Source organism: Sorex araneus, chromosome 2 (assembly GCF_027595985.1).
Source record: "Sorex araneus isolate mSorAra2 chromosome 2, mSorAra2.pri, whole genome shotgun sequence".
In the NCBI taxonomy this organism is placed as follows: domain Eukaryota; kingdom Metazoa; phylum Chordata; class Mammalia; order Eulipotyphla; family Soricidae; genus Sorex; species Sorex araneus.
In genome coordinates, this window is record NC_073303.1 from 277,213,380 (window position 1) to 277,239,888 (window position 26,509).

At 44.5% G+C, this 26,509-nt stretch overlaps 1 protein-coding gene across 8 annotated transcripts in view; it reads left to right on the forward strand.

The window, feature by feature from the left end:
• Positions 1 to 26,509, forward strand: part of CEP70 (centrosomal protein 70) — a 48,357-nt gene continuing 21,848 nt past the window's right edge. For 3 of the 8 annotated variants that reach the window (XM_055128369.1, XM_055128372.1, XM_055128373.1), the window contains exons 1-11: positions 1 to 56; positions 2,275 to 2,378; positions 8,328 to 8,418; positions 11,276 to 11,402; positions 14,376 to 14,466; positions 14,633 to 14,756; positions 15,678 to 15,858; positions 17,868 to 18,037; positions 18,876 to 18,932; positions 24,213 to 24,300; positions 24,928 to 25,016. In XM_055128369.1, the coding sequence (XP_054984344.1) occupies positions 11,301 to 11,402; positions 14,376 to 14,466; positions 14,633 to 14,756; positions 15,678 to 15,858; positions 17,868 to 18,037; positions 18,876 to 18,932; positions 24,213 to 24,300; positions 24,928 to 25,016 (902 nt within the window). In that variant the 5' untranslated portion in view covers positions 1 to 56; positions 2,275 to 2,378; positions 8,328 to 8,418; positions 11,276 to 11,300. Of the gene's footprint in view, positions 57 to 2,248; positions 2,379 to 6,059; positions 6,190 to 8,327; positions 8,419 to 11,275; positions 11,403 to 14,375; positions 14,467 to 14,632; positions 14,757 to 15,677; positions 15,859 to 17,867; positions 18,038 to 18,875; positions 18,933 to 24,212; positions 24,301 to 24,927; positions 25,017 to 26,509 lie in introns of those variants that run through there. The other 5 variants (XM_055128370.1, XM_055128374.1, XM_004602943.3 and 2 more) reach the window with 5 other exon arrangements.

Below are 26,509 nucleotides of genomic sequence, written 5' to 3' on the forward strand. Positions count from 1 at the left end.
CGGGGCGGGGCTGGGCGCGCTGCGGGCGCTGCTGGCGGGTGCGGCGGCTCAGGAAGGTGAGTGAGCCCGCGGGTTCCTGGACGCGGCCGCATCCCGCAGCTGACCTCCCCTGGCGGGAGGGGGGCCCGTGAGCCGTCGGACCGGCCCTAGTGTGGGTCCTCGGGGAGCAGCTGCTTGGGGTGGCTTTGCGCGAGTTAAAAGCTCGGGGGTCAGGGTTTGGGGACCAGGCGGGCCCGGTTCGAGCCCGGCCACGTCGGCCTCGGTGCTGTCCTGCCTCCCTGTTTCCCTTCTCGGCGCCGCTTCTCTTCTTCTTCCTCGGTCCAGTGGGGGCTGCTGGCTCTCGCTTCAGCTGAGCGTCCGGAGCTCGCGGAGGCCTGCGGGTCTGAAGCCCGGGCGCAGACGGGTTCTGGAGGAGTTGGAGGTGATGAGTGGACCCGGGCGCTGTCCGCTGTCCGGAGAGGCTGCCTGCCTCGGAGCAGGAGAGGGAAGGGCTGGTGGGCGGCCTTGGCCCGGTTATTGGACCGGACCGGGAGGTCGCCCGGGTGTTGCCTTCTCGTCGGGAGGTCTGCGAGCTGCGGAGCCGACGGCGCCCAGCCCGGTAACGGGCTTCCTCCGACAGCCGCGCAATTCTCTCCCGCGCTGCGCCGGGGCGGCTTCCATCCTGCCCGCGTCCCCGTCATGCTGGACTTTGCCAAGTGGACGCATCCCACGTGGGCAAGGGGTGGCCGACCGCGTGTTTCCCGCAGTTTCCGTTTGCAAGCGGGAAGGGAGGTTAAGGCCGTGGTGGATCACTTGCCTTGGGTATGAAGCTGCGGGCTCCATCCCTGACACCCCCCTCCACCCATGCTGAGTCTCCTCTTAAAGCTAGAGGTGCGTGTTTTCTGCTCCCCCACCTCCTACCTCCTCCCCGCAACACACACACACACACACACACACACACACACACACACGCACGCACGCCATTCCCCCAGGGCATTCTAATTCCTTGTGTGAGGTGGAGTCCGCTGTTCTTCGGATTATTAAATCATGTGCTGTCATGTTTGGGCACTGAGAATTGTGTGTGTATGTGTGTGTGTGTGCATGTGTGTGCATGCTCTGGCTCCACACCCCGCGGTGCTCAGTGCGTACTCCAGGCTTTGTGCTCAGGGATCACTCCTGGCAGATTCGGAGGACCATCTGGGGTGCCAGGGGGCAGAATCCGGGTGTGCAAGGCAAACACCTACTCACCCTACCATCTGCTCTGGCTCCAGCCCTGTTACTTTTACGTGAAATAGACAAGAGAGACTTTGAAAACCTTGCATCATCCATTGGTTGTAATGAGGTGAAAATATGCTTTTGAGCAAGTTAAAATGAGAGCATTGGTGTGGCTCAGTTGCAAGAACTGACTGTGGCTTGTGATTTCTAGGTCTGCCCACCCTCCGGGTGCTGAAAAATCATTCTCAAGTGTTCTGCATGTTACAGGGCTCAACCCGCCCAAGGGTGCATTAACCACAGACTCTTAGGAAACCAGCACAGTGCCAGGAGCTTCAGCTGTTTGGCATCTTCGTACTCGGCTTCCTTGCCCTATACAATCCTGCCCCTGCCCTGCCAGCCCTGTTCTCTTGGGAAAGGGGGTTGCTTCTGCTTTGGCCTGGGGAGCTTTCCCTTGGGGTCCTGTCCCAGCCTGTGGTGGAGAAAAGTCAGCTGCAGGCCAGAGAAAAGTCAGCTGCAGGCCACTGACATGCCCGGTTGGAACTGAGCGGGCCGCCCCTCTTTGCCTTTCTGTCCCGTGGTGGTGTTTTTTTTTTTTTTTTTTTTCTTCCCGACGGTGCATCATTTTAAGACCCTTACAAATGGAATCGTCTGCCTCTGAGGCCGGGATTCAAAACTGATGGTGGTAGATGGTGACAGATTTGGACTCCCACCTGAATGTTTCAAGGAAGCAGGATGGGACAGAGATGCAGGGGAAAGAGACAGATGGTATCTGGTTGGGAGAGGGAACTGTGTGGATTAGCAGCTACTTGAGTTACCCTCGCTTAGTGCTAACAGAGTCGTGCTGACCTGCTCTGGGAACCAGCCAACGTGTCCTCCTAAGAGCTTGCATGATTTAGGATTTTTTTAAAAAAATCTTTTGGGATTTTTGTATCACATCTGGCAGTGCTCAGGGCTTTCCCCTGGTGCTTCTGGCAGCGTTCAGGGGGACCGAATAGGGCACCAGAGGTTGAACCTGGGTCAGCTGCGTGCAAAGCAAGCTGTACTATCTCTCCAGCCCGTCTCTGTGTTTTTGGAACCCAGATGAAGATCCGGTTTCTGATGTGAGACTCACTGGACGATCATTTCACTGAGATCAACTTGAATGAGCAGGTGGAAAGTGCCAAGAGGAATGAGCTGTGACTGAGGTAGGTCTAGTGGGTCAGGTGACGCTGTGTTGTTTTCAGCAGCTGTTATTTATTCATTATGTACTTGATAAATTACTTATGTTACCTTTTGACCTCCTGACAATCCTGGGGGTCCTTATTAAGCTCAATTAAAGAAACTGAAGGCCCCGCTGCAGAGGTAATGCAGCAGCTTTGGATGCAGCTGAACTGAGTTCGGTCCCGGCATCCCATATGGTCCCCTGTGCAAGGCTAGGAGTAAATTCTGAGTGCAGAGCCAGGAACAACCTGAGTTTCGCTGGGTGTGGCCCGCAAACCACCTCTTTCTCCAGGAAAAGAAATGAAACTGAAGCCCATAGAGATGACCTGGCTTTTAAAGGTTTTTAAAAAATTTATTGAATCATCAGATACAAAGTTATAAAGTTGTTCATGACTGAGTTTTAGTCGTACAGTGTTGCAGCACCTGTCCCTTCCCTCATGTCCCCTTCTCTATACCAGTGTCCCCAGTTTCCTGCCTACCCCCAGCCTGCCTCGAAGGCTCTTTCCTTTGTCCTCTTAGCCACTATGGTTTGCAGTACTGTTACTGAAGGGGTATCATGCATGTCAGCTGGCTGCCTTTCAGCACCCAAGCTTGTCCAGAGTGATCACTTCCCCCTGTCAGAGTGTAGCGGCCCCTTCTCTGACTGCCCTCTGCCGGATCATGACGAGCTTTCTATGGAGGACCCGTCCTCCGGACCTCCGTTTCTATTGTCTTTGGGTGTTATTCTCCTACTGTGTTTCTTTATATCTCATACATAAGTGTGATTATTTGATGTCTGTCTGCTTCCCTCCAACTCATTTCACTCAGCATGATACTCTCCATGTCTGTGTAGCAGCAAGTGTCATGACTTCATTTTTCCTAATGGCTGTGTAGTATTCCACTGTGTGCCCTGTAGCTTCTTGATCCACACGTCTGTTCCTAGGCACTTGGGTTGTTTCCAGGTTTGGGCTGTTGTGAATACTGCTGAAGTAGACAGAGGAGTGCAGGTGCCTTTTCTGCTTTGTGTTTTGGGGTCCTTAGAGTATGTCCCCAGGAGTGCTGTTGCTGGACCCTCCAGAAGCTTCATTCCTAAAGGACATGATTTTTTTTTCAATATTTATTTAAAAAACTGAATCCCCATGAGATAGACCAGTATAAAGCTGTTCATAATTGGGTTTCAGTCATACAGTATTTTCTAATACCCATCCCTCCACCAGTGTACATTTCCCAGCACCAGTGTCCCCAGTTTCCCTCCCATCACCCCCCAATTCCTCCCCCACCCCAGGCTGCCTCTATGGCAGGTGCCTCTCTCTCTCTCTCTCTCTCTGTCTCTCTCTCTCCCCCCCCACCCCGTCCCTCTTCCTCCCTCTCTCTTTCACTCTTTCAGGGCACTGTGGTTTGCAATACAGGTACTGAAAGGTTATCAGGTATATCCCTTTACCTACTTTCAATGCCTAGTTCTTGTCCAGCGTGATCATTTCCAACTATTATTGTCATACTGGTCTCTTCTATGTCTTACCTACCCTCTGCCCCTTGCACACTTTGACCAGTCCTCCTAACCCCTGTTTTCCTTGGCCTTGGATATTAGTTTCATACTATTTTTATATATATATATGCCACAAATGAATGCAGTCCTTCTCTATCTGTCCCTCTCCTCCGACTCATTTCACTCAGCATGATACTTTCCATATCCATCCATTTGTAGGCAAGTTTCATGACTTTATTTTTCCTAACAGCTGTGTAGTACTCCATTATGTAGATGTACCATATTTTCTTTATCCATTCATCTGTTCTTGAACACACAGGTTGTTTCCATATTCTGACTATTGTGAATAGTGCTGCTGTGAACATAGAAATACAGATGGTGTTTCTGCTGTGTGTTTTTAGTCCCCAAGGGTATATTCCAGTACTGGGATTGCTGGGTCAAATGGGAGCTCAATTTCTAGATTTTTGAGGAATGTCCATAAATTGTTTTGCAAAAAGCCTGAATCAGTCAGCATTCCCACCAACAATGAAGAAGAGTCCTTTTCTCCCCGCATCCACACCAGCACTGGTTGTTCTTATTATTTTGGATGTGTGCCAGTTTCTGTGGTGCAAGATGATATCTTCTTGTTGCTTTGATTTGCATCTCCCTGGTGATTAGTGACGAAGAGCATTTGTTTCATGTGCCTTGTGCCCATTCCAATTTCTTCTTTGAGGAAGTTTCTGTTCATTTCTTCCCCCCAATGTTTTGATGGGGTTGGATGCCTTTTTCTTGTAAAGTTCTACCAGTGCCTTGTATATCTTTGTTATTAACCCCATGTCAGATGAGTTTTGGGGGAATATTTTTTCCCCTTCTGTGGCCTGTCTTTGCATCTTGGTTACTGTTTCTTTTGAGGTGCAGGAGCTTCTTAGTTTAATGTAGTAGAGCATGATTTCTTGATGCGACCCAAAGAACTGGGCACCGGCTGCCTGCGTCCCTCCCATCTGTCCTGCTGTGTGCCGAGCACTGCATTGTTTTCTTTCTCTAATGATTCTCCTAATCCTCAGACCAACTCTCATGAGCCAGGTGCTTTTATTTTAATTATTTCGTGATAAGAAAACTGAGGGCAATTATTACTACTTTCTTGTCTGTATGGCATAAAATATTATTTGACTCCAGGAAGCCTGGCTACACCTATACCAGCTTTCCTTTGGGTAAAGTCCTCTTTACTTGTGTTTACAGTTATTCAACATATTCTGTTAATTATAAGGTGAATTTTTATTATGAAATCAAACAAAAGAACATAAATAACAAATATGTGGTATAATGTGGGCTGGAGCGATAGTACAGTGGTAGGGCTTTCACCTTGCACAAGGCCGACCCAAGTTTGATTCCTCCGCCTGTCTCGGAGAGCCCGGCAAGCTACCGAGAGTATCGTGCCTGCACGGCAGAGCCTGGCAAGCTACCCATGGTGTATTCGATATGCCAAAAACAGTAACAATAAGTCTCACAATGGAGACGTTACTGGTGCCCACTCGAGCAAATCAATGAGCAATGGGATGACTGTGACTATGACTGTGGTATAATGTATTATTAAAAGATGTATCCTGGGGCCGGAGCGATAGCACAGCGGGTAGGGCGTTTGCCCTGCACTGGGCCAACACGGGTTCAATCCCCGGCATCCCATATGGTACCCCAAGCACTGCCAGGAGCAATTCCTGAGTGCAAAGCCAGGAGTAACCCCTGAGCATTGCTGAGTGTGACCCAAAAAGCAAAAAAAACCCAAAAAAGATATATCCTAAGCTGGAGTATTAATAGGGCTCAAAGTGCATGTGGCCCACCCTGGTTTGATCCCTCGCACCATGTAGTCCTCTGAACACTGTCAGGAAGTGAATAAAATCCTTTGAAAACACAAAAAACCTTTTGTTTTCACATTCAACTAAAAAACCATTTTATTTATTTATTGTGGGGGAGGTGCGGGGGGTGTGGATTTGTGCCACATCTGATAATACAGGCCACTCCTGGTTTTACATTCAGGAATTACTCCTAGCAGTGCTTCAGGGGACCATAGGAGATGACAGGGACTGAACCCAGGACAGCCACATGCAAGGCAAGTGCCCTGTGCATTGTGCACTTTTGAAACCCAATAAAGTTTAATGTCTTATTAATTATTGTTCCTATTTTTTGGTTTTGGGGCCACACCTGGCAATGCCTAGGTGTTACTCTTGGCTCTGTACTCAGGAATCACTCCCAACAGTGCTTGGGGAACCATATGTGTTGCCAGGGGTTGAATCCAGATCAGTCACGTGCAAAAACATTCTGAAATCTTGCACAAAAATGGAAATTGTTTTCAGGTAAGCCTGATCTTAGAGGGAAGGCTTTCAGCTCTTTGTGGGTTGTGGTAAGTCACTTTAACTGTGCTGAGGAAAGTTCCTTCAACTCCCGTTTTTATCATGAATGGGTGTTAGATCTTGGGTAATGCTTTCTCTGTGTCTATTGATGTGATGGTAATTATTTTTATTTTTCCTTGTATTGATTTGCTATATTTTGTTGATTGGTTTGTGTGTGTTAATCCATTCCTGCATCCCCAGGATTAATACTTGGCCACGGTTTATGATTTTTTTGATGTGTTCTTGGATTCGCTTTGCTCACATTTTGCTCACATTTGTTGTGAGTCTTTATATCTGTGTTCACCAGAGACACTGGTCTATAGTTTTTTTGTTTTTTTGTTTTTTTTGCTTTTTGGGTCCCACCCGGCGATGCACAGGGGTTACTCCTGGCTCTGCACTCAGGAATCACCCCTGGCAGTGCTCAGAGGACCATATGGGATGCTGGGAATTGAACCCGGGTTGGCCGCGTGAAAGGCAAACGCCCTACCCACTGTGCTATCACTCCAGCCCCAAACACTGGTCTATAGTTTTCTTGGGATGTCTCTGTCTGCTTTAATACCAGGCAGTGTTTGCTGCAGAAGCTGCATGGGAAGATTCCTGTTGCTTCACCTTTCCGAAAGAGCTTGAAAAGAATCAGAAGTGGGCCTTTAGAGATTTGGAAGAACTTACTAATAAACCCCTGTTGGGCCTGGGCTTTTGTGTTGGGGAGACTTTTGATGACCACTTTGTTCTCCTTGGTAGTAATTGGTTTAAACACCTCACCAAGAGTACTCCACCCAGCCAGACCGTCATTCAGAGTGATAGAAACAATACAGCGGGGCAGAGGGAGCTTCGTTTGAAGCTGGTGGGACTGTTGACTGGTCCCACCTTTAGGGAAAACAGTGTGGACACACCTCAGAAAACTGGGAATTGCGCCTTCTTGTGACTCAGCAATTCCCAGTGCTATTCTGTGGGCCAGCAGTTGGGGTAGATCTTGGCATCTCCCTGATGGGCCAAAAAAACCTCTTTTCAGAAAAGAACCTGCACTCCTATGGTCACTACAGCACTATTCACAATAGCCCAAATCTGGAAACAATCCAAGTGTCCCAGAACAGAAGACTGGATACAGAAACTACGGTACATTTACACAGTGGAAGACTACTCTGGTTTAAGAAAAGATGGAATCATGCAATTTGCTAGCATGTGGATGGCTCCAGAAAGTATCATGCTGAGTAAAGTTAGTTAGCACAGAGGGACAGGCACAGAGTGATCTCTCATATGTGGGATATAAAGAAACATAGTAGGGGGTGACAAATGCCCAAAGGCAACAGAAACCCAGAGTGGCCTTCAGTAGGAAGTTTCAGGGGCCACTGGTGGAGGGGTGGTGCAGGGGTGTGATATGACAGACCCGAGCACAGGGTGCCGAAATGGAAATTCAGATTTCAAAAATGGTGACATCCTGCTGCCCAGTTCATCAGAAAGTCAAACACTGTCACACCGACTTAACCTTTGTGGTCTGTCCCATTTGTCCCTTCTCCACGTCATTGTTGGTCATGTGTCAGTGTTCAAGGGTCTCCATCAGCATGCCTCCCCGGCTGCTCACGTCTGTCTTGTGTTTTATTCAGCCTTCTTTGTTGTCTTCAGAGGCAGAGTATAGGGGCTGGATAGCACAGTGGGTAGGGCATTTGCCTTGCACGCGGCCAACCCAGGTTTGAATCCCAGCATCCCATATGGTCCCCTGAGCACCGCCAAGGGTAATTCCTGCGTGCAGAGCCAGGAGTAACCCCTGTGCATCACCGGGTGTGACCCCCCCCCAAAAAAAAAAAAAAAGAAAAAGAGGCAGAGTCTAAAGATTCTACTGACACCTGTGAATTCATTGTATTACAAGTGTAGTCTTACCTAGATGCTTATGTGTAGTATCAGATCATAAGCCGAGTCATTTTAGAGACAGTCTGAGATAACAGAAGTCAGATCTGTTCAGGGCATTTTTATATAACAACAAATATCCATTCCCAAAATATGTCATTGAGTTTTCCCGGGGCACAGAATTTACTACATTTATTGGGTGATCTCGCGGGCCACTTGACTCTGACGTCTAAGTCTCTACTTCTCATGTTTTATAGTGCCACAGGTGTGTATACCAAGACGACCTGATCTCGTCATGGAGTCAAGGGAGATTTCCCTGTACAAGGAAATTTGAGCCAAGATCTGAAGGTATGAGTTAACTGAATGAAGAAGCGGATAGGAGTGCCCTGATCTTGGGCCCGGAGAAGGATGGCGCTTGGGAAATTTGAAAGAACCCCTGAGGATTGTCGGAGCGTGTGGCTCCTTTGGGAGTTCTCTTACACTGTTTATTTCCCACCCTTATGTTTGTTCTCCTTGGACTAATATGATCTACTCTAAATATATTAGATGTAGCTAAAACTAAATTAATGAGGAACAGTAAATTTCCATCACTGTCACTGTCATCCCGTTGCTCATCGATTTGTTCGAGTGGGCACCAGTAACATCTCTCATTGAGAGACTTATTGTTACTGTTTTTGGCATATCTAATACGCCACGGGTAGCTTGCCAAGCTCTGCCGAGCAGGCTCGATACTCTTGGTAGCTTGCCAGGCTCTCTGAGAGGGGCGAAGGAATCGAACTCGGGTCAGCCACGTGAAAGGCGAATGCCCAACCGCTGTGCTATCGCTCGAGCCCTTAAATTTCCATAAATTTCCATAGAGCTCACTATATTAAGCCCCTGGGGAAGGTTGGTGCATGCTTCCTGGTTATACACTTACTGAGGGCCTAGAGCGATAGTACAGCGGGGAAGCACTGGCCATGAATGCAGCCGCCCTGGATTCAATTCCTGGCATCCTATACAGTCTTCCGAGCACTGCCAGGAGTAATTTATGAATGCAGAGCCAGGAGTAATCTCTCAACATCAGAAAGAAAACTAGAATGGAAGAAAGTTTATCATTGACATTACATTGTTGTTTTTTTTTTTTTTTTGCTTTTTTTTGGGTCACACCCGGCGATGCACAGGGGTTACTCCTGGCTCTGCACTCAGGAATCACTCCTGGCAGTGCTCAGGGGACCATATGGGATGCTGGGATTTGAACCCAGGTCAGCCGCGTGCAAGGCAAACGCCCTACCCACTGTGCTATCACTCCAGCCCCTACATTGTTTTATATATGGGCTCATTATTCTTTAGTTATAAAAATTTTTATAATGAAAGGTTTAAAAAGTACTGACAGGTGGAATAGCTGTAGTTGGCTGATAGTTTTTGAGAAGGATCTTTTTTAAAAAAAATGAATCATCATGTGATACACAGTTGCAAAGTTGTTCATGACTGGGTTTCAGTCATCCCGAAGGGATGAATTCCGACACCCACCCCTTCACCGTTGCACATTTCCCACCATCAGTGGCCCCAGTTTCCCTCCCACAAATCCACACCCCCGCAGCCTGCCTCTATGGCAGGCACTCCTCTTCCTCTTTATTTTCTTCTTCCTCCTCCTCTTCCTCTTCTCCTTTTCTTCTTCCTCTTCTTCCTTCTCTTCCTTCTCTTTCTTCTCCTCTGCCCCATGTCTCCTTGCCTGCCCCCTCTTTGCAGTACTCTTACTGTGTAATGTATATCACTTTACATCCTTTCAGCACTCATTTCTTTCTTTTCATAATAGTTTTTTTATTTTATTTTTATAAAGTTGTTCATGGGCTGGAGTGATAGCGCAGCGGGTAGGGCGTTCGCCTTGCATGCAGACTACCTGGGTTCAATTCCTCTGCCCCTCTCAGAGAGCCCGGAAAGCTACTGAGAGTATCTCGACCCCATGCCAGAGCCTGGCAAGCTCCCTGTGGCGTATTAAATATGCCAAAAACAGTAACAAGTCTCACAATGGAGACGGTACTGATGCCTGCTCGAGCAAATTGATGAGCAATGGGATGACAGTGACAGTGAAAGTTGTTCACAATAATTTATTACATTCAGTATTCCAACACCAGTCCCACCACTATAACACCTTCTCACCACCATTATTTCTAATTTTCCCAAAAACGATCTGAGCCTGCCCCAATAGCAGGACCTAAATAATTTATTTTGTATTGCTTGTTATGAATAATTCTCTAAAAATGATAAAAGTGGTCTCCTTAGAAGAAAGTGTTTGAAGATAGTTGTATCTCACCCTGGAGCCATTCATCCCTTGTATAAGAGATTACTAACACGTTGTTACAGGTTAAGTCTGTGTACTAATATTTTTTAATTGAGATTGGTTGCCTTCTACTTTACAGCCTATCCAATGTGGTGCGTCACTCCTAGTACATCAGTAGTACAGAGTACAAGATGTCGCGTACTCCAGGAATCCTGAAATTTTGAATGGGGTGATAGACCTGGAGTTAAATTTTTAACTGGATGGTGACTTTGGGGTCTGGAGAGATCTCTGAAGCTTGTTGATCTCTTCTGAGATTTATTTTTGCATCTCTGGATCATGGCTAGTTAATGAGCTTATATGGCACCAGAGGCAGTTTGTGGGCGTGAATGCCAGGCTCCAGGAAGAACAGGGAGATGGGAGGAGGTCATCCATCCCTGACTCCATGTGAACATGGAAATTTCAGTCACAAAACCTGCATACCTGAGTTTTCAGCGATTCATTCATGGCTGAGGCTCCTCCAAACGGGTGGAGATCGGCTGTGAGCATAATGGAGATTGGGTTCTTGATATTTCTGGCTGCCAGGGCTCTGTTTGGGCTGGAGGAGGGCTCACCCGCCCTCCTCCAGGGTGCCCCGGATATGAGATTCAGCCTGGAGGCTTCTCTCTTGGCACTCAGTTCTTGTCCAGAGTGATTATTTCCAACTATCATTGTCATAGTGGTCCCTTCTTGAAAAGATTCTTGATTCACATAAAGCAAGAGGAATGAACATGAGTGAACATTTGAGAAAGTGGCATTCTTTTTACAGTTAATCATTCTTAGAATCAGTTTCCTAAGAAGTCATGCAAGTTTTGAACTAGGAATAGATAAATTTCTTTCCAAGAGCAGTTGGTTACTTTAAATATAATCTCCCTTGACACCTATTGCACATTTTTCTTTTTGATTTAGGCAACTCAAAAAACTTTTCTTGACAATGACTACCTGTGTTGATAGTCCAAAAGAAGCTCTGTTTCCAGTGGCCCCTAAAATCCAGGAGTCCTGTCAACCCTCAAACAGATTCATGACTGACAAACAGGTAAATTTGAAATATTTTAAGCCAGTATTTTCTTATTGGTGGCAATTTAAAATTTTTTATTATTTTTATAGGTATGTTTTTATTTTTTTTTTACATATGACATGATCTAATGAAAATGAATAACCATGTGAGTAATGTGATAGTATTAGAAATATCCGGCGTTTTGGGCTGGAGTGGTAGTACAATGGGCAGTGTGCTTGCCTGGCTTGCAACTGGCCAGTTTCGACTCCTGGTACCCCATATGGTTCCCTGAGCCAGGAGTAAGCCCTGAGCACCACCAGGGTGGCCCCCCAAACCAAAAAATATACATAATAATTCATATGAAATATTAACAGAAATAAGATATTTTAAAAGAACCAAATATAAAGAGCTGAAAAGTGACATTTGAAATGTAAAATCCTTAAAAATTAATAGAAAAGGATAACAAGGAAAGAACCAGCAGCTTAAAACAAAATGTCTCCATTTTCACTCTCCTTTTCTCCCACATCTTAAAACGGTATTTTTCTACTTCCAACTGTTTCTGACCCCATCCACCCCTTTATGGCAGTCATTAAGTATATTTCGAGAGCTACTTTAGTGGCAGTGATTCTTTTTTTTTGGGGGGGGGCGGGATTTTTTTTTTTTGTCACACCCGGCGATGCACAGGGGTTACTCCTGGCTCTGCACTCAGGAATTAGTCCTGGTGGTGCTCGGGGGACCATATGGGATGCTGGGAATCGAACCTGGGTCGGCCACATGCAAAGCAAACGCCCTACCTGCTGTGCTGTCACTCCAGTCCCAGTGGCAGTGATTCTTTTAACTGTTGCTTTTCTGAAAAGAACTGTGTTAGGTCTGAGTGGCCACCTGCCCTGGTAGGGTACTCTCGGTTAGAGATCTTTTCTTTCTTTCTTTCTTTTTTTTTTTTTTTTTGCTTTTTGGGTCACACCCAGCGATGCACAGGAGTTACTCCTGGCTCTGCAATCAGGAATTACTCCTGGTGGTGCTCAGGGGACCATATGGGATGCTGGAAATCAAACCCAGGTCACTGTGCTATTGCTCCAGCCCCCTAGAGATCTTTTCTATTCATTGCCTTGTGTGTTCCACATCACTGTCTTCTGGATTGGGGTGTTTCCGTCGAGAAACCTGTGGATAGTCTTTTTTGTTTTTGTTTTAGCTCTCTTTTTTTAATGGGGTGGGGAGGGCTTTTACTCCTGGTTTCACACTCAGGAATCACACCTGACAGGCTCAGGGGACCATATAGATGCTGGTGACCAAACCTGGCTCAGCCACCTGCAAGGTGACACCCTTCCTGATGTGCTCTCGCTCCTGTGTCAGCCTGTGGATAGTCCTGTGTTCGGTCCCTTAGATGTGATTTCTTTTCTTTTTCTGCTTTCGGGATTACCTAGCCTTGATTTTTTTTTGCCATTTTAATGACAAGGTGTTGGTGTGCGTCAGTTTGGGCATTGTTTGTTTGGAATACCAAACTTCCTGGATCTGATCATCTAATTCTTTTCTCAGCATGGGGAAGATCCTGGCTATTATTTCTTCAAATGAGGATTCTTTCCCTTTGATACGGAGAGATGCCATGGAGAACATACTTTGCATGCAGGAGTCCTTGTTTTGATCCTTGGGCACGCTGAGTGTAGCTCCTGAGAACCACGGAGTATAGCTAAATACTGTAGCACTGTCAGTTTTGCTCTTTCTCTCTTACTCTCGGCACCCTCTGAAGCAGTTGTCCTCTTAATGCTGTTCTGTACAGCAGTGATGCCTTCTTTATGTTTTCAGTTCCTTTTTGCTTACCTTTTTTAAAATATTTTTTATATGGAGTGCTTCACAAATTTGTGTATCATCCATGTGCACAGGGCATACTAACCTCAGTATCATACCATATGCAAGTATAATATATGTCCTGCCAAAGCAAGCACACTCTTTCTTTCCCCCCAATGGATTCTACTCACTGATTAAATTTTAGCTTCTTCTGTTGTGGTGTTGATCTTCCTATTCTGTCTTTGGACTACACCTGGCAGTGCTCGTGGATCACTTGTGGTGTCTGGAATGGAAGCAGGGTCAGCTGTGTGCAAGTCAAGGGCCTTAATCCCTGCACTATCTCCCCAGCACCACCCCCCCCCCATTCTAGTGTGTGTGTGTGTCTTATTTCATCTCTTATTTAGTTGTTTTTGCCCCTCCCCTAGTCCGCCTTATTTTTCCCTATCCTTTCTTTTCTGTATTAGTCACACAGAGAGAATTTGCTTCTCAGTTAAGGATGTCAATGTGTTAGAAACAGGGATAAAGGCTTGGAGACTGTCTCTGAGTGGTTTTATTGCACAGATTTTGTGAGCTAGATGCACAGTCTTCTAGTCATTGTGTTTTAATATGGGGGGCCCACACCTGGTCTCCCCAGGAGTTACTCCTGGCTCTGCACTCAGGAGTAGGCAGGCTCCAGGGACCATAAGAGATGCCAGGGATTGAACTAGGGTCGGCTGCCTACAAAGCAAATACCCTTCCTGTTGTACTGTCTCTCTGGCCCTTGTTTCTTTTTGGGGAATCACACCCGGCGATGCACAGGGGTTACTCCTGGCTCATGCACTCAGGAATTACTCCTGGCGGTGCTTGGGGGACCACATGGGATGCTGGGAATCAACTCTGGGTTGTCCAAGTGCAAGGTGAATGCCCTACCTGCTGTGCTATCGCCCCAACCCTCTCTGGCCCTTGTTGTGTTTTAATTTAATCATTAATGTTTATATGTGGGTGTCCTGGAATTATAAAATTATTTTTATATAGTTGCATCCTTCCAGTCTAATTAGAAGCAATACATTTGTTGTTTAATTTTAATCATAAAAACTTAATGCTATGCATAAAATTTTACATTTAATATTTTATATTTTATGCATGTCTTGGAGAAAAAGTATGTTCTCAAAAGAAAAGGAATTATTTACATGAAACTTAATCTTTTACTTTATATCTTAAAATTTTTATCTTTTTCTCTAATTGTAGCAGGAAGAAGCAGAATGGGAAAACATAAATGTGTTATTGCTGACACGTGGCTTAAAACCTTTATGTCTTGTCAAGAAAACAGATCTCAAAGGTAAAGGGACCCTATTCTTGCTACACCTGATAAAAAAATTAATTTTTCCATATATATTTTCTTACATATTTGAAATCTTATGTTTTTTATTTTAATACCTCTTTAAACTTAATTTTTAACCCTAACCTATATTTTCACTATCTATGTTATATTTTTTAAAATTTAGATTTTATCATTTTTGACAAACAGTCATCACAGAAGATGAGACAGAATTTGAAAACACTGATGGAAGAAACAGCATGTCAACAGAACCTGATCCGGGAGCTCATAGAAACTAATCAGCAGCTTAAGTAAGGAAACTGAAAGCAAGTAAACAAACACCCCCAAAACCCTTTTAATTGTTTGTGGGCTGGAGCGATAGCATAGTGGTAGGGCGTTTGCCTTGCACTCGGTGGACCCAGGTTTGATTCCTTCGCCCCTCTGGGAGAGCCCAGCAAGCTATCGAGAGTATCTCGCCCTCACGGCAGAGCCTGGCAAGCTCCCCATGGTGTATTCAATATGCCAAAAACAGTAACAATAAGTCTCACAATGGAGACGTGACTGGTGCCCACTCAAGTAAATAGATGAGCAACGGGATGACAGTAACAGTGATGCATACATAAGTAACTTCCTTTGAAAAAGAATCTTTAAATGTCATTTTTCGTTTTGATTAAATATCATTTTAGGTCTGAAGCACAGGCTTTGCACGCGGGAGGCCTGGGTTCAGTTCTCAGCACCACACGCTCTCCCGAGCACTACACGGAGTGACCCCAAGTGCTGAGCCAGGAGTAAATCCTGAGCACTTCTGGGCCTGGTTCCCCAAAGCCCCCAATTAAAACAAATAATTCTTATGGTCGCCACTTAGCTTAGGTATGTTTCTTCTTTCCTTTCTGTTGTAGCGGGCCCAGGGCCGCTCTCATCAGTTCTTGGCCCCGCAGTTCGGGCTGGAGAGCTTCGTGCTGGGTCTCAGAGATGCAGTGCTCTTCAGCCCGGCGATGCCAGGGCCTCGGGACACCTCAGTGGTGCTCGGGCAACCTTGGGGCGCCGGGCATCAACTCTGGGGGTCACGCACAGGCTAGGCAAGTGCGCCTTGAGCTCTTTCCCCACCCTGTGTATTTCTCCCCCTGGTTTGTACAATAGGAAAAACTTGGAAAAGAGAGGAACTCCAGAGATTTGTTGTGGGCGTGATTTATTCTGTACGACTAGGGGAAGAATTGTGTATCTTTCATCAGGGATGCACTTCAGCAAGAGCAATGCCGAGCAGCCTGTCACGAAAAACGAGCTAATGAGTTGGAACAAATTATGGAGAATGTGAAGACCAAAATCGGTGAACTGGAGGATGGGTCCCTAAATAGGGTTTGCCAACAGCAGAACCAAATAAAAGATCTTCAGAAAGAGCAGAAAGCTTTACAGGTACTGCGTGATGTGGTGTTTCCTCACATGGTCATGCAGCTGATGGAGGTCACTGCAAAATTCAGTGGCCTTTCCAGTCCTTGACCTGTCTCATTTATCTTGAAATGCTTCCCTTGTTTCCCAGATACCCGCTCTCTGGTTTTCCTCTTATCCCACGGCTCATTCTTTTTTTTTTTTTTTTTTTGCTTTTTGGGTCACACCCGGCAATGCACAGGGGTCACTCCTGGCTCATGCACTCAGGAATCACCCCTGGCGGTGCTCAGGGGACCATATGGGATGCTGGGATTCGAACCCGGGTCGGCCGTGTGCAAGACAAACGCCCTACCCGCTGTGCTATCGCTCCAGCCCCCCCCGCCCCACGGCTCATTCTTGAACTCTTCTCTTCCCAACTCCTTAGTGTTGGCATTCCCCAATGTCCTCCCTCCCTCCCTCCATCCCTTCCTTCCTTCCTTCCTTCCTTCCTTCCTTCCTTCCTTCCTTCCTTCCTTCCTTCCTTCCTTCCTTCCTTCCTTCCTTCCTTTCTTTTTCTTTCTTTCTTTCTTTCTTTCTTTCTTTCTTTCTTTCTTTCTTTCTTTCTTTCTTTCTTTCTTTCTTTCTTTCTTTCTTTCTTTCTCTCTCTCTTTCTTTCTCTCTTTCTTTTCTTTCTTTCTCTTTGAGTTGATGAACATTATTTTTATTTTTTTTTGGTTTGTTTTGGGGCCACACCCGCTGGTGGTCAGGGCTTACTCCTGGCTCTGCACTCAGGGATCACTCTTGGTGGTGCTCAGGAGACCATATGGGATGCCGGAGATTGAAACTGGGTCAGTAACCCATCCTGAACCTGAGAAAACCTGGAGATTTCAGTCGCAAAACCCGCAGACCCGAATTTTCAGCAGCTTATATCTTGGTGAGGTCCATCCTGAGTCAGTGGAGTCCAGCTGGGGGTCTGGTGATGATTTTGGATTGTAGAAGCAGGCGGCTGCCGGGGGCTCTGCTTGGACAGGCACTAGGCTGGCCCCTCCCTCTGATTTACCTGGGTCCGTTCAGGTTTTATCTTGGTGAAGTCTGTCCCAGGATGGTGGAGTCTGGCCAGGGCATAGCGGCAATTTTGGATTGTGGGAGCAAGTGGCTGCCGGGGGCTCTGCTTGGGTGGTACCAAGTTGATCTACCCCCCTCCGATTTACCCCGGTCTGTTCAGCCTTGTGTGGGTCCAGGATTAACTATGGCTCTTGATGTCTTTTGAGGTTTATTTATAGGTCTCTGAAGCAAGGCCAGTAAATGAACTTGTATTGCTGAGCAGGTGGTGGTTTGTGGGCGTGACTCCCACAGACCTAACTTTTGACTATTTAATTTCTCAGGAAACTTGGTCCCATTTTGTTGGGAGGGTCTGGCCAGAGGCACAGTGGCAATTTTGGGCTGTCAGGAAGCCTGAAGGCACCATCAGGCTGCTGATGCACTCGCCCCTCAGGTACAGGTTGACCTGCTGGCCACACCGCACCCCACCTCTCCCCCATATATATATATATATACTTTTATTTTGGGTTTCATGGCAACCCTACTATGCTTCTGTTCAACTACTCACTTGTTTTTTAAGGGTTTTTATTTTTCCTTCTTGTGACTAAAGAGTAATCCACAAAATTTAGACCTTTAGACCAGCATTTCTCAGCTGGGGGCCATGTGGCCCCCTGTGGGCTCCCAGGATAGTTCTTTACTTATGATCCTTTATTGATCTTGCAATCTGCTGATTAAGTGGCTCATTATATTGATTAAATGGCTCATATGATTAAATTAAAGATTTTATCTAGGAACACATGCAGTTACAAGCTCAATATTTCCCCTATATCCCACCTGTTTTCCTTGTTATCATTTGATTTCTGAACTCTCAAAGCTTCTGGAGGTGATTATTCCCGTTTGGAAACAAGCTCCATGCTGAAGTTCTTGAGTGAAGCTTCCTGACAGGATGTGAAAGAGCCTTTATAAACCTTCGGCTGCTAGACACACATCATGGTTCTTTACATGTTGTCTTACAGATCAAATGTCAGAATTATAAGAAAAAACGAATGGAGCAACAAGAAACTATTTCTTCTTTGCAAAAGGACATCTATAGGTTAACCAAGGAGGAGGAAGACCGAATTATCACTCAAAATCGAGTGTTTTCCCATCTCTGCCAAAGAGTTCCTCATTCCGTCCTGGACAGACAGTAATGTTTGCTACATTAACTTACGTACATAGCCGGATTCATATTTTTTAAAAAACTGACTTATCTTGGGAGTGGTTATAACACTTAAAAATTGGAGGGTTCTTCTTCCTTTTTTTCTGCATTTTTTGGGGGGGAGGGGAGATAGTTTGGGGCCATACCTGGCAGTGCTCAGGGCTTATTCCTCTGAACTCAGGAATCATGGCAGGCTCAGGATATGGGATGCCTGGAATTGAACCCAGACCAGCCACCCTACCTTTTTTTTTTTCTTTAATGTCATTAACTTATCAAAAAAAAAAAAAAGGCCATCTTCTAGGGCAGTGTATACTAGATTGTTCTGTATTATTGTTTTATTTATTCTTCCATCTACTATATTTCCTCCAGACTGACCCTGCAACCTTAATTTTTCATCAATTATTGTTAGGATGTACAACATTTTTACTTTATTTCTTCTAATGCTTTATTGTTTTTTACAATATAGATGTGCAACATTTACTTTGCTCTTGTTGAAGAATAAATTGTTTCCATTTTCACTCTTGAAAGTAAGGGTGAAGTGAATCATTTAGATCATCTTGGATTACAATACTGACAAAACAGTTTCTGTAGGATAAATTATAGAGGATAGGAGTACTGAAACATAATATTTTTGGTTATTTTTAAGTGTTTATTGAAATATATGACTTGGTGTAATTCTGGCAAAAAATCTTTCAACTCTTTTTGCAGTGCAGACTTGCTAAGAAATCTGTTCCTTTGTCACTGTAATTTGAAACTGATTATTTGAAATTCAATATTGCTCCAGCACCACATTTAGAAAGTAATTCAATTTCTCTTTTGATTTTAGGTTGCTCTGCTTAATTGATTACTATGAAAGTAAAATTAGAAAAATTTGTAAGCAAAGGTATGAGTAATTTTACTACTTTATTTTTTAAATCATGATGAACTGCCGGGTTGTAAAGTTACTGGTTATTAAGTTTCTGGCATCTGTATTTGAACACAGTCCCTTCCCAGTGTCCACTTCCCTCCACCTATGGCCCCGTGTCCTTCCTGCCCCTCTGGCTGCCTCTAGAGCGGCCCTTTGCCTCCCACCACACTTCTCTCACTTACCCCCTCCTCCCTTTCCAGTGGCAGCCCCCTCCCGAAGAACAGTCAGCAAGAAAGCACCCCACCCTCTGGACTCACTCCAGCCCCATCTGCTCCTTTGAAAGAAATTTTGAAGGCTGTATTTTACTGTGGAGGGAGCACACTTGGTGATGCTTAGAGGTTACCCCTGGCCCTGCACTCAGGCCGTGCTTGGGGGACCATATGGATGCAGAAAATCGAAATTTGGTTGGTCTCGTACAAGGTGCCTTACCCGCTGTGCTCTCTCCAGCCCCTACTCCTTTTGTTTGCTTGAATTGTTGGCACTGTGGTTACGGTACTGTCAGTGCATAACGCAATTCAGCACCACACTGTCTCCCCAGGTGTCCACTCCCCTCCACCATTGTCCCAGGGTGGGACAGTGCCCCCACCCTGATGGTTTCTCCCCATACCCCTTCCCTCCACTGCTGTGAGCTTCCCACTGAAAACCAACTCTTGGTTTCTGTTGCCTTTGGGCGTTTGTTAGGCCCCAGCTTTGTACCCCACATAGGAGACCATTTTGCAGCTGTCCCCCTCCCCCTGACTACTCAGCATGATACTCTCCAGATCGGTCATGTAGCGGCAGGTTGCAGGACTTAATCTTTTCTTAGAGCTGAGTTGTATTCCATTGTGTGTCTGTACCATAGTTTCTGTATCCGGTCATCATTTCCGGGACTCTTGGATTGTTCCCAGGTTTTGGTTACTGTAAATAGTGCTGCAGTGACCATAGAAGTGCAGGTGTCTTTTCTGAAGAGAGTTTTTGGGCCCTTGGAGTAGATGCCAAGATCTACTCCAGTTGCTGGAATAGCGCTGGGCGTTGCTAGTCACACAGAGGCTCTATTTCTAGCTTTTTGAGGTGTATCCACATTGTTTTCCCAAAAGGCTGGACCAGTTGACAGTCCCCCTAACAGTGAATGAGGAGGATCCCTTTTCCCCAGGTCCACACCAGCACTGGTTGTTCAGTGCAGTCCCCATTGCTTCAAGACCTTGAAGTTCCCAAACTTTTGCTTCTCTGTGAAGCCCTGTATTGTTTCCATCACTCTGGATGATAGTCAGGCTGGCTCAAGTGTTCTTGGTGAGGTGTTCAAACCAGTGACTACCAAGGAAATCAAAATGGTCATCAAAAGTCTCCCCAAAACAAAAGCCCAGCCCAGTTGGTTAAGTTCTTCCAAATCTCTAAAGACATACTCCCAACCCTTTTCATGCTCTTTCGGAAAGGGGAAGCAGCAGGAGTCCTCCCAAGCAGTTTCTGCAGCAAACATGACCCTGATACCAAAGCAGACACAGATATCCCAAGGGAACTACAGACCAGTGTCTCTGATGAACACAGATGTAAGGATCCGTAACAAAATGTTAGCAGACCAAATCCAATAAGTGAATTCATCTTGGGGATGCAGGAATGGTTTAATATACACAAGTCAACCAACATAATATGCCAAATCAATACAAGGAAAGATAAAAATCATATGACCACAGATGAGGAAAAAGTATTTCACAAGACCTAACACCCATTCATGATAAAAAAAAAAAACTCAATAAAATGGGGCTTGAAGGAACTTTTCTCAACATAAAGCCATTTGCCACAAATCCTCAGCAAACATTTTACTAATGTGAAAGCTGAAAGCCTTCCCTCTAAGGTCAGGCACATCTGAAAACTGTTTCTATTTTTGTGTAAGACTTCAGTATGTTTTGTAGCTCATTAAAGTTGTAAGATTCTGCAGCAAACTTATTTTTAAAAATTATTTTTGTCAACTACTTTTTCTTTGGTTTTTGGGCCACACCTGGTGATACTCAGGATTTATTCCTGGCTCTGTGCTCAGGGATTACTCCTGGAGGTGCTCAGGGGACCACATGGGATGCCAGAGATCCAACCTGGGTCAGCCACGTGCAAGGCAAGCACCCTGCCCACTGTACTCTCTCTCTGGCACATAGTTTTGGTTATTTTGGTTTGGTTTTTTTTTGTTTGTTTTGTTTCTAGGCCACACTAGCAATGCTCAGGGCTTATTCCTGGCTCTGTGCTCAAGGATCACTCCTAGATGTGCTCAGGGGGCCCTGTGAGATGCTGGGGATTGAACCTGGCTTAGCTGTGTGCAAGGCAAGCACCCTACTGCTATTCCATCACTACGGCCCCAGTTTTAGTTATTTTGAATAATGCTGCCACGTACATTTGTTTGCAGGCATTTTTATAGACATTTTTATTACTTGAACATGTATTTCTATGTAGACTTGTGAGGCTATACTGTTTCACTGAATGTTTAACTTTATAAACATCGGTTTGCGCCACTGTGTGTGTTTTAGGAGTGCAGTGTGTATGAGAATACCCCATCTACCACCAAAGTACTAATAATGTTCCACTGAAATCTTTTGCCCCCTTCTACCATTGCTTCTCTGTCTCTCCCACTCTGGTTACCTCACTCTTGTGATCAGAATTCAAGTGTTTATTTTGATTTTATCTGTTCCTTTGCTTTATTTCTTCATTTTTCACATATGAGTGAAATCTAGTATTTTTCTTTCTCGGTCTCTCCAAGCAAGCAACAAAGTCTGTCCATGTTGTTACAAATGGCAAGGTTTCATCTTTTTTTTCAAATAGCTGAGTAGTAGCCCATTATCTATAATATACCAAATCATCTCTAACCCCTTTGTTGTTGTGCTTTAAAGTTTCCATACCTTGGCTATTATAAACGTGACTGCAGTGAATGTAGGGATGCAGATGTCTTTTCCCAGTCAGTGTTTCACTCAGGTAATTTGAAGTGAAATTTCTGGGCCACCATATGGATCTGTCCTTGTGAAATATCTATTTTTAACTTGTCAGGGAATCTTCATGCTGTTTTCCAAAGAGGCTGAACCAATTTATATGCCTGGCAATAGCGTAAAAGGGTTTCTTCCTGGTGTTACTTGTCAACATTTGTTTCTGATTTATTTTAGCTCATGATATTCTCACAAATAGAGGTGATAAACCATTATAGTTTTGGTTTGCATTTTCCTAAAATAAGCATTTTTTTCTTGTGCCTGTTGACGATTATATATTTTCTTTTGAGAAGTGTCTCTTCAGATCTGCCCATTTTTGAAACTTGGGTTTTGTGTGTGTGTGTGTGTGTGTGTGTGTGTGTGTGTGTATACAGATATCTTCTCCCATTCAGTATGTCTATTCACTTTCATTTTTTTTCTACTGTGAAAATTTTTTTAGTTTTGTATATCACATTTGTTTATTTTGCCTTTTGTTTTCCCTGTAGTCAGAGTCAGGAGAGATTGCAAAGATATCTCTTAAGACTGTTGTGGCTATGTCACCTATGTTTTCTTTTGTGTATCTTATAGGTTTCAGATTTTATACCCAAGTCTTTAATCCTTTTGAATTGTATTTTGTATATGGTGAGCTAATGGCCTAAGATTGTGTTCTTTTAAAAAATTTATTATTTTATTTTCAAGTTTTTTAAAGTTATTCACAATAATTTATTAACTCAATATTCCAACACCAATCCCACCACCATTACGACTTCCCACCACAAATTATTTTGAATTTTCCCTGCGTGATAGACCCAAGCTGCCCCCAAAGCAGGTCCTAAATAATTTGTTTTGTAGTTCTTATTATGAATAATCCGCTAAAAACGATCCAAAAAAGTTTCCTTAGAGCCAAGTGTGTGAAGATTGTTGTATCTCACCCTGGGGTCATTAAGGCCTTGTATAAGAGATTACTAACAAATTGTTACAGGTTGAGCCTCATGTGCTAATATATATACAGAGAGAGATTGAGATCAGTTGTCTTCTGTCTTATACCTCATCAAATGTGGTGTGCTACTCTGGTACCTCAGTGGAGTAGAGTATGAAATGTCCAGAAATTCTAAAATATTAAATAGTGATAAAACTAGAGGTGACTTTGGGGTCTGGAGGCATCTCTGCAGTTTGTGACTCTTTTCTGAGATTTATCTGTGAGTCTCTGGATCATGACGATTAATGAGCTTATATGGCATCCAGGGACAGTTTGTGGGCGTGACTGCCAGGCTCCTGGAAGAACAGGGAGATGGGTGGGGAGGTTGCCCATTCCAGACTCTGAGAGAGCCTTGAGATTTCAATCACAAAACCCGCATACCTGAGGTTTTCAGTGGCTTCATTCTCATACATGAGGCTCCCCCCAAGACTGTGGAGATTGGCCATGCACGTGGTGGCAATTGCGTTCTGAAGGTTTTCAACTGCTGGGGTTTTGTTGGAGCTGGTGGGGAGTCGGGGGCTCACCCTCAGGGCTGCCCTGGATGAGACTCAGACTGGCGTGGCATCAGGGGGCATCTCTGCAGCTTGTGATTCTCTTCTGAGATTTGTGAGTCAGTTTTTTTTTTGTATATGATTATTCAATGATGTGAGAATAATATCTTTTTCTTATTTTCACACTGCTCCGATAAGATAGAGAGAAACCACCTAGATTCTGTTTTATAGATAAGAATAATTCTGAAAGATTGAAATACTTAAATAATGCAACTGGTTAATGGTGCTGTCAAGAATTGGTATTATTAAATCTATTGCCTTGTTCTTTTATACTCTGGCATTTTTCATACTTGGTATCTTTAAAGAACTCAAAAGAACTATATACTTTCTTTATGAGTCAGTAGTATTTTTCCATTCCCTTTTATATTCTCTTCTAGGCAGTGATATAGAGTACTGAGCAAGAAAGACAAAAGTTCTGGTCCATAAGGATCTTACATTATAGTTATGGAGATAGTGAACAAACATACATGTGTATTATTAGGTAGTGGTATGTCATAATATCATTCTCTAGAAGGATATTAAAAAACTTGAATTATTTTTTACTTTTTAAAAAAATAATAGAACCACATGGAGAGTGTCATGCTGAGTGAAATTAGTCAGGGGGAGAGATACAGATATAGAATGATCACACTAATTTGTTGGATATTAAAAAAAAGCATGAAAATAATATTTGAAAACTTGAATTTTAATTAATGTTTAGGTTTTCAGACTCTTAATGGATTGATATAATTTAGTTTAGTTTTTTTGTCTTGATTTTTTAAAAGTACAATGCATTTATTTTTTTATATTTTTAATCTTTTCATAGACAATATAAAGATGATGAAAGTCTATCAGAAGAAGAAAAAGATTACAGAAATCTAGGTGCCTCACCAACTTATAAAGGCCTGCTAATGGTATGTGGACTGACAAATTTGGTCTTGGTTTTGGGGCCACACCTGTCTGTGCTCAGGGCATTCTTCTGGCCCTGTACTTAGGAAATACACCTGGCATTTGCTCAGAGAACCATATGTGTTGCTGGGGATGGAATCTAGATTGGTTGCATGCCAGTTAAGTGCCCTGTCCCCTGTCCCATCTCTCTAGCCCTCTGTTTTTGTATTTTCAATGAAGCAAAAGTCTTATAGGAAAGATATTTGTCTTTCTTTTTTGTTTGTGTGATTTTGGGCCACACCTGGCTGTGCCCAGGACTTATTCCTTGTTAATAGGCTCAAGGATCACTTCTGGCTGTGCTCAGAGACCATGTGTAGTGATGGGGATTGAACCCAGGTCAGCTCATTGAGAGCAAGTATCTTACCCAGTGTGTTATCTCTCCGTCATCTCCTCTTTTGGTTTTTGAGACACACTTGGTTGTGCTCAGGGCTTACTCCTGGCTCTGCTCAGGGCTCACTTCTCGCAGGACTTAGGGGACCCTGTATGGTGCTGGAGACTGAATCTGGGTGGGCCACATGTAAGGCAAGTTCCCCACTCTTGTACTCTCTCTCCAGCCCTGAGAGCTAAATCTTTATCAATGAAATGTGTTGCAGTCATTGCAGAATCAACTGGGGGAAGCAAGATGTAAGATCGATACCCTCTTACATGACAAGCTGAATCTCCAGAAAGATTTGGATAGCAGGTGAGTGAAAAGGTAATTTAAACTTTTCCTTGGAAGGTAAACATGAGGGACTGGAAAGTTGCAATGCGAGGAATCATGTTTTCAAAAACCCGTGTTTTCAGTGGCAGATAGATGCTGCGTTCCTCTGTACCTCTGATGCACCGCCACCCCATCACCTGCCATCTGCCTCTTCCTCCTTCTTCTGTCTCAAGGCGGGGTAGGGCCATGGAAGGGAACCTGGCTCCCTGACACTGGGGGTGGGATTGGCGGTAGACTATTGTGTATCTAGGACTCAACTGTCAGTAACTTTCTAAATCAGGGTTGTTGGAATAAGAGGAATCACACCCTCTTATGCTCCTTTTAGTTAACTCTTCTCTCATAGTGATGGAACATGGGATTGTGTAGACGGGCAAGGGAATGAGAAAATGGAAGTCCACTCGAAGAAGACCTGGGTGAGGACTCAGGCGAGATTCAATTTTAGACCAACAGTTTTTTCAAACCCAGCTTACTTTAGAATGTCTTAGGATTTCTGCTTCCTTTTGTGTTGTGGGAAAAAAAGACGATTAAAAAGTTTAAATGGTATCCACAGAAAGGTGCATGGTATCACGATCACGAAATCTCATTAATCGTCAATTTCTCGAGTGGGCTCAGTAACCTCTCCATTCGTCCTTTCCCTGAGATCTTAGAAGTCTCTCTCAACTCGGCCCTCCCAAGGATGTCACACTGGAGGCTCTTTCAGGGTCAGGGGAATGAAATCCAGCTTGTTACTGGCTTTAGCATATGAATACACCATGGGAAGCTTGCAAGGCTGTCCCATGTGGGCAGGAAACTCTCAGTAGCTTGCGAGTTTCTCCCAGAGGGAAAAGTAGGTTATAAAATATCTTCTGGGAGCTTGCTTTTAAGTCTCTGGATGTTGGCCATTGATGGGATTACACACACCTGGGTTCCTCTGCCGGTACCTTCATGTGTGAGGCCTGTCCGAACGTGTGGAGAGGGGCCTCAAGCATGGCTGTAGCTAGGTTCCGGTGGTCTTTGGTCACCGGGAGCTCTACTCAGGGTGGGGAGGGAAGCTGGAGCCCATCCCCTCCGAGGGGCCCTGGGGAAGACAGCCAGGCGTGCGGGTAAGAGACTCTCTGAGTCTTGTTCATTATACTGTTGTGTCAGGCATTTAGTGTTCCAACACCACCAGTGTCACCTTCCTTCCACCAGTGTCCCCATTTTCCTTCCCATCCTCAACCCGCCTGTCCCCTTAGGCACATAACAAATTTATATTACTTGTTCCAACAAGACTTTAAGAAATGTCAAATAGAGTGATTAGAAAATAAATCAGTGAGAGCCAATTTGTGACTGCTATATGATTTTAACCTTTGTAAATAAGGAAAATAAAATCCTTTAATACAATATAATAATATGCTTATTCTCATTTACATAAGTAAGTTTTCAACTCTGGAATCTGAAGTATATTGCACTAGATGTTATTTTATATTTGGTTCTCTTCATGGTAATTATTGTGC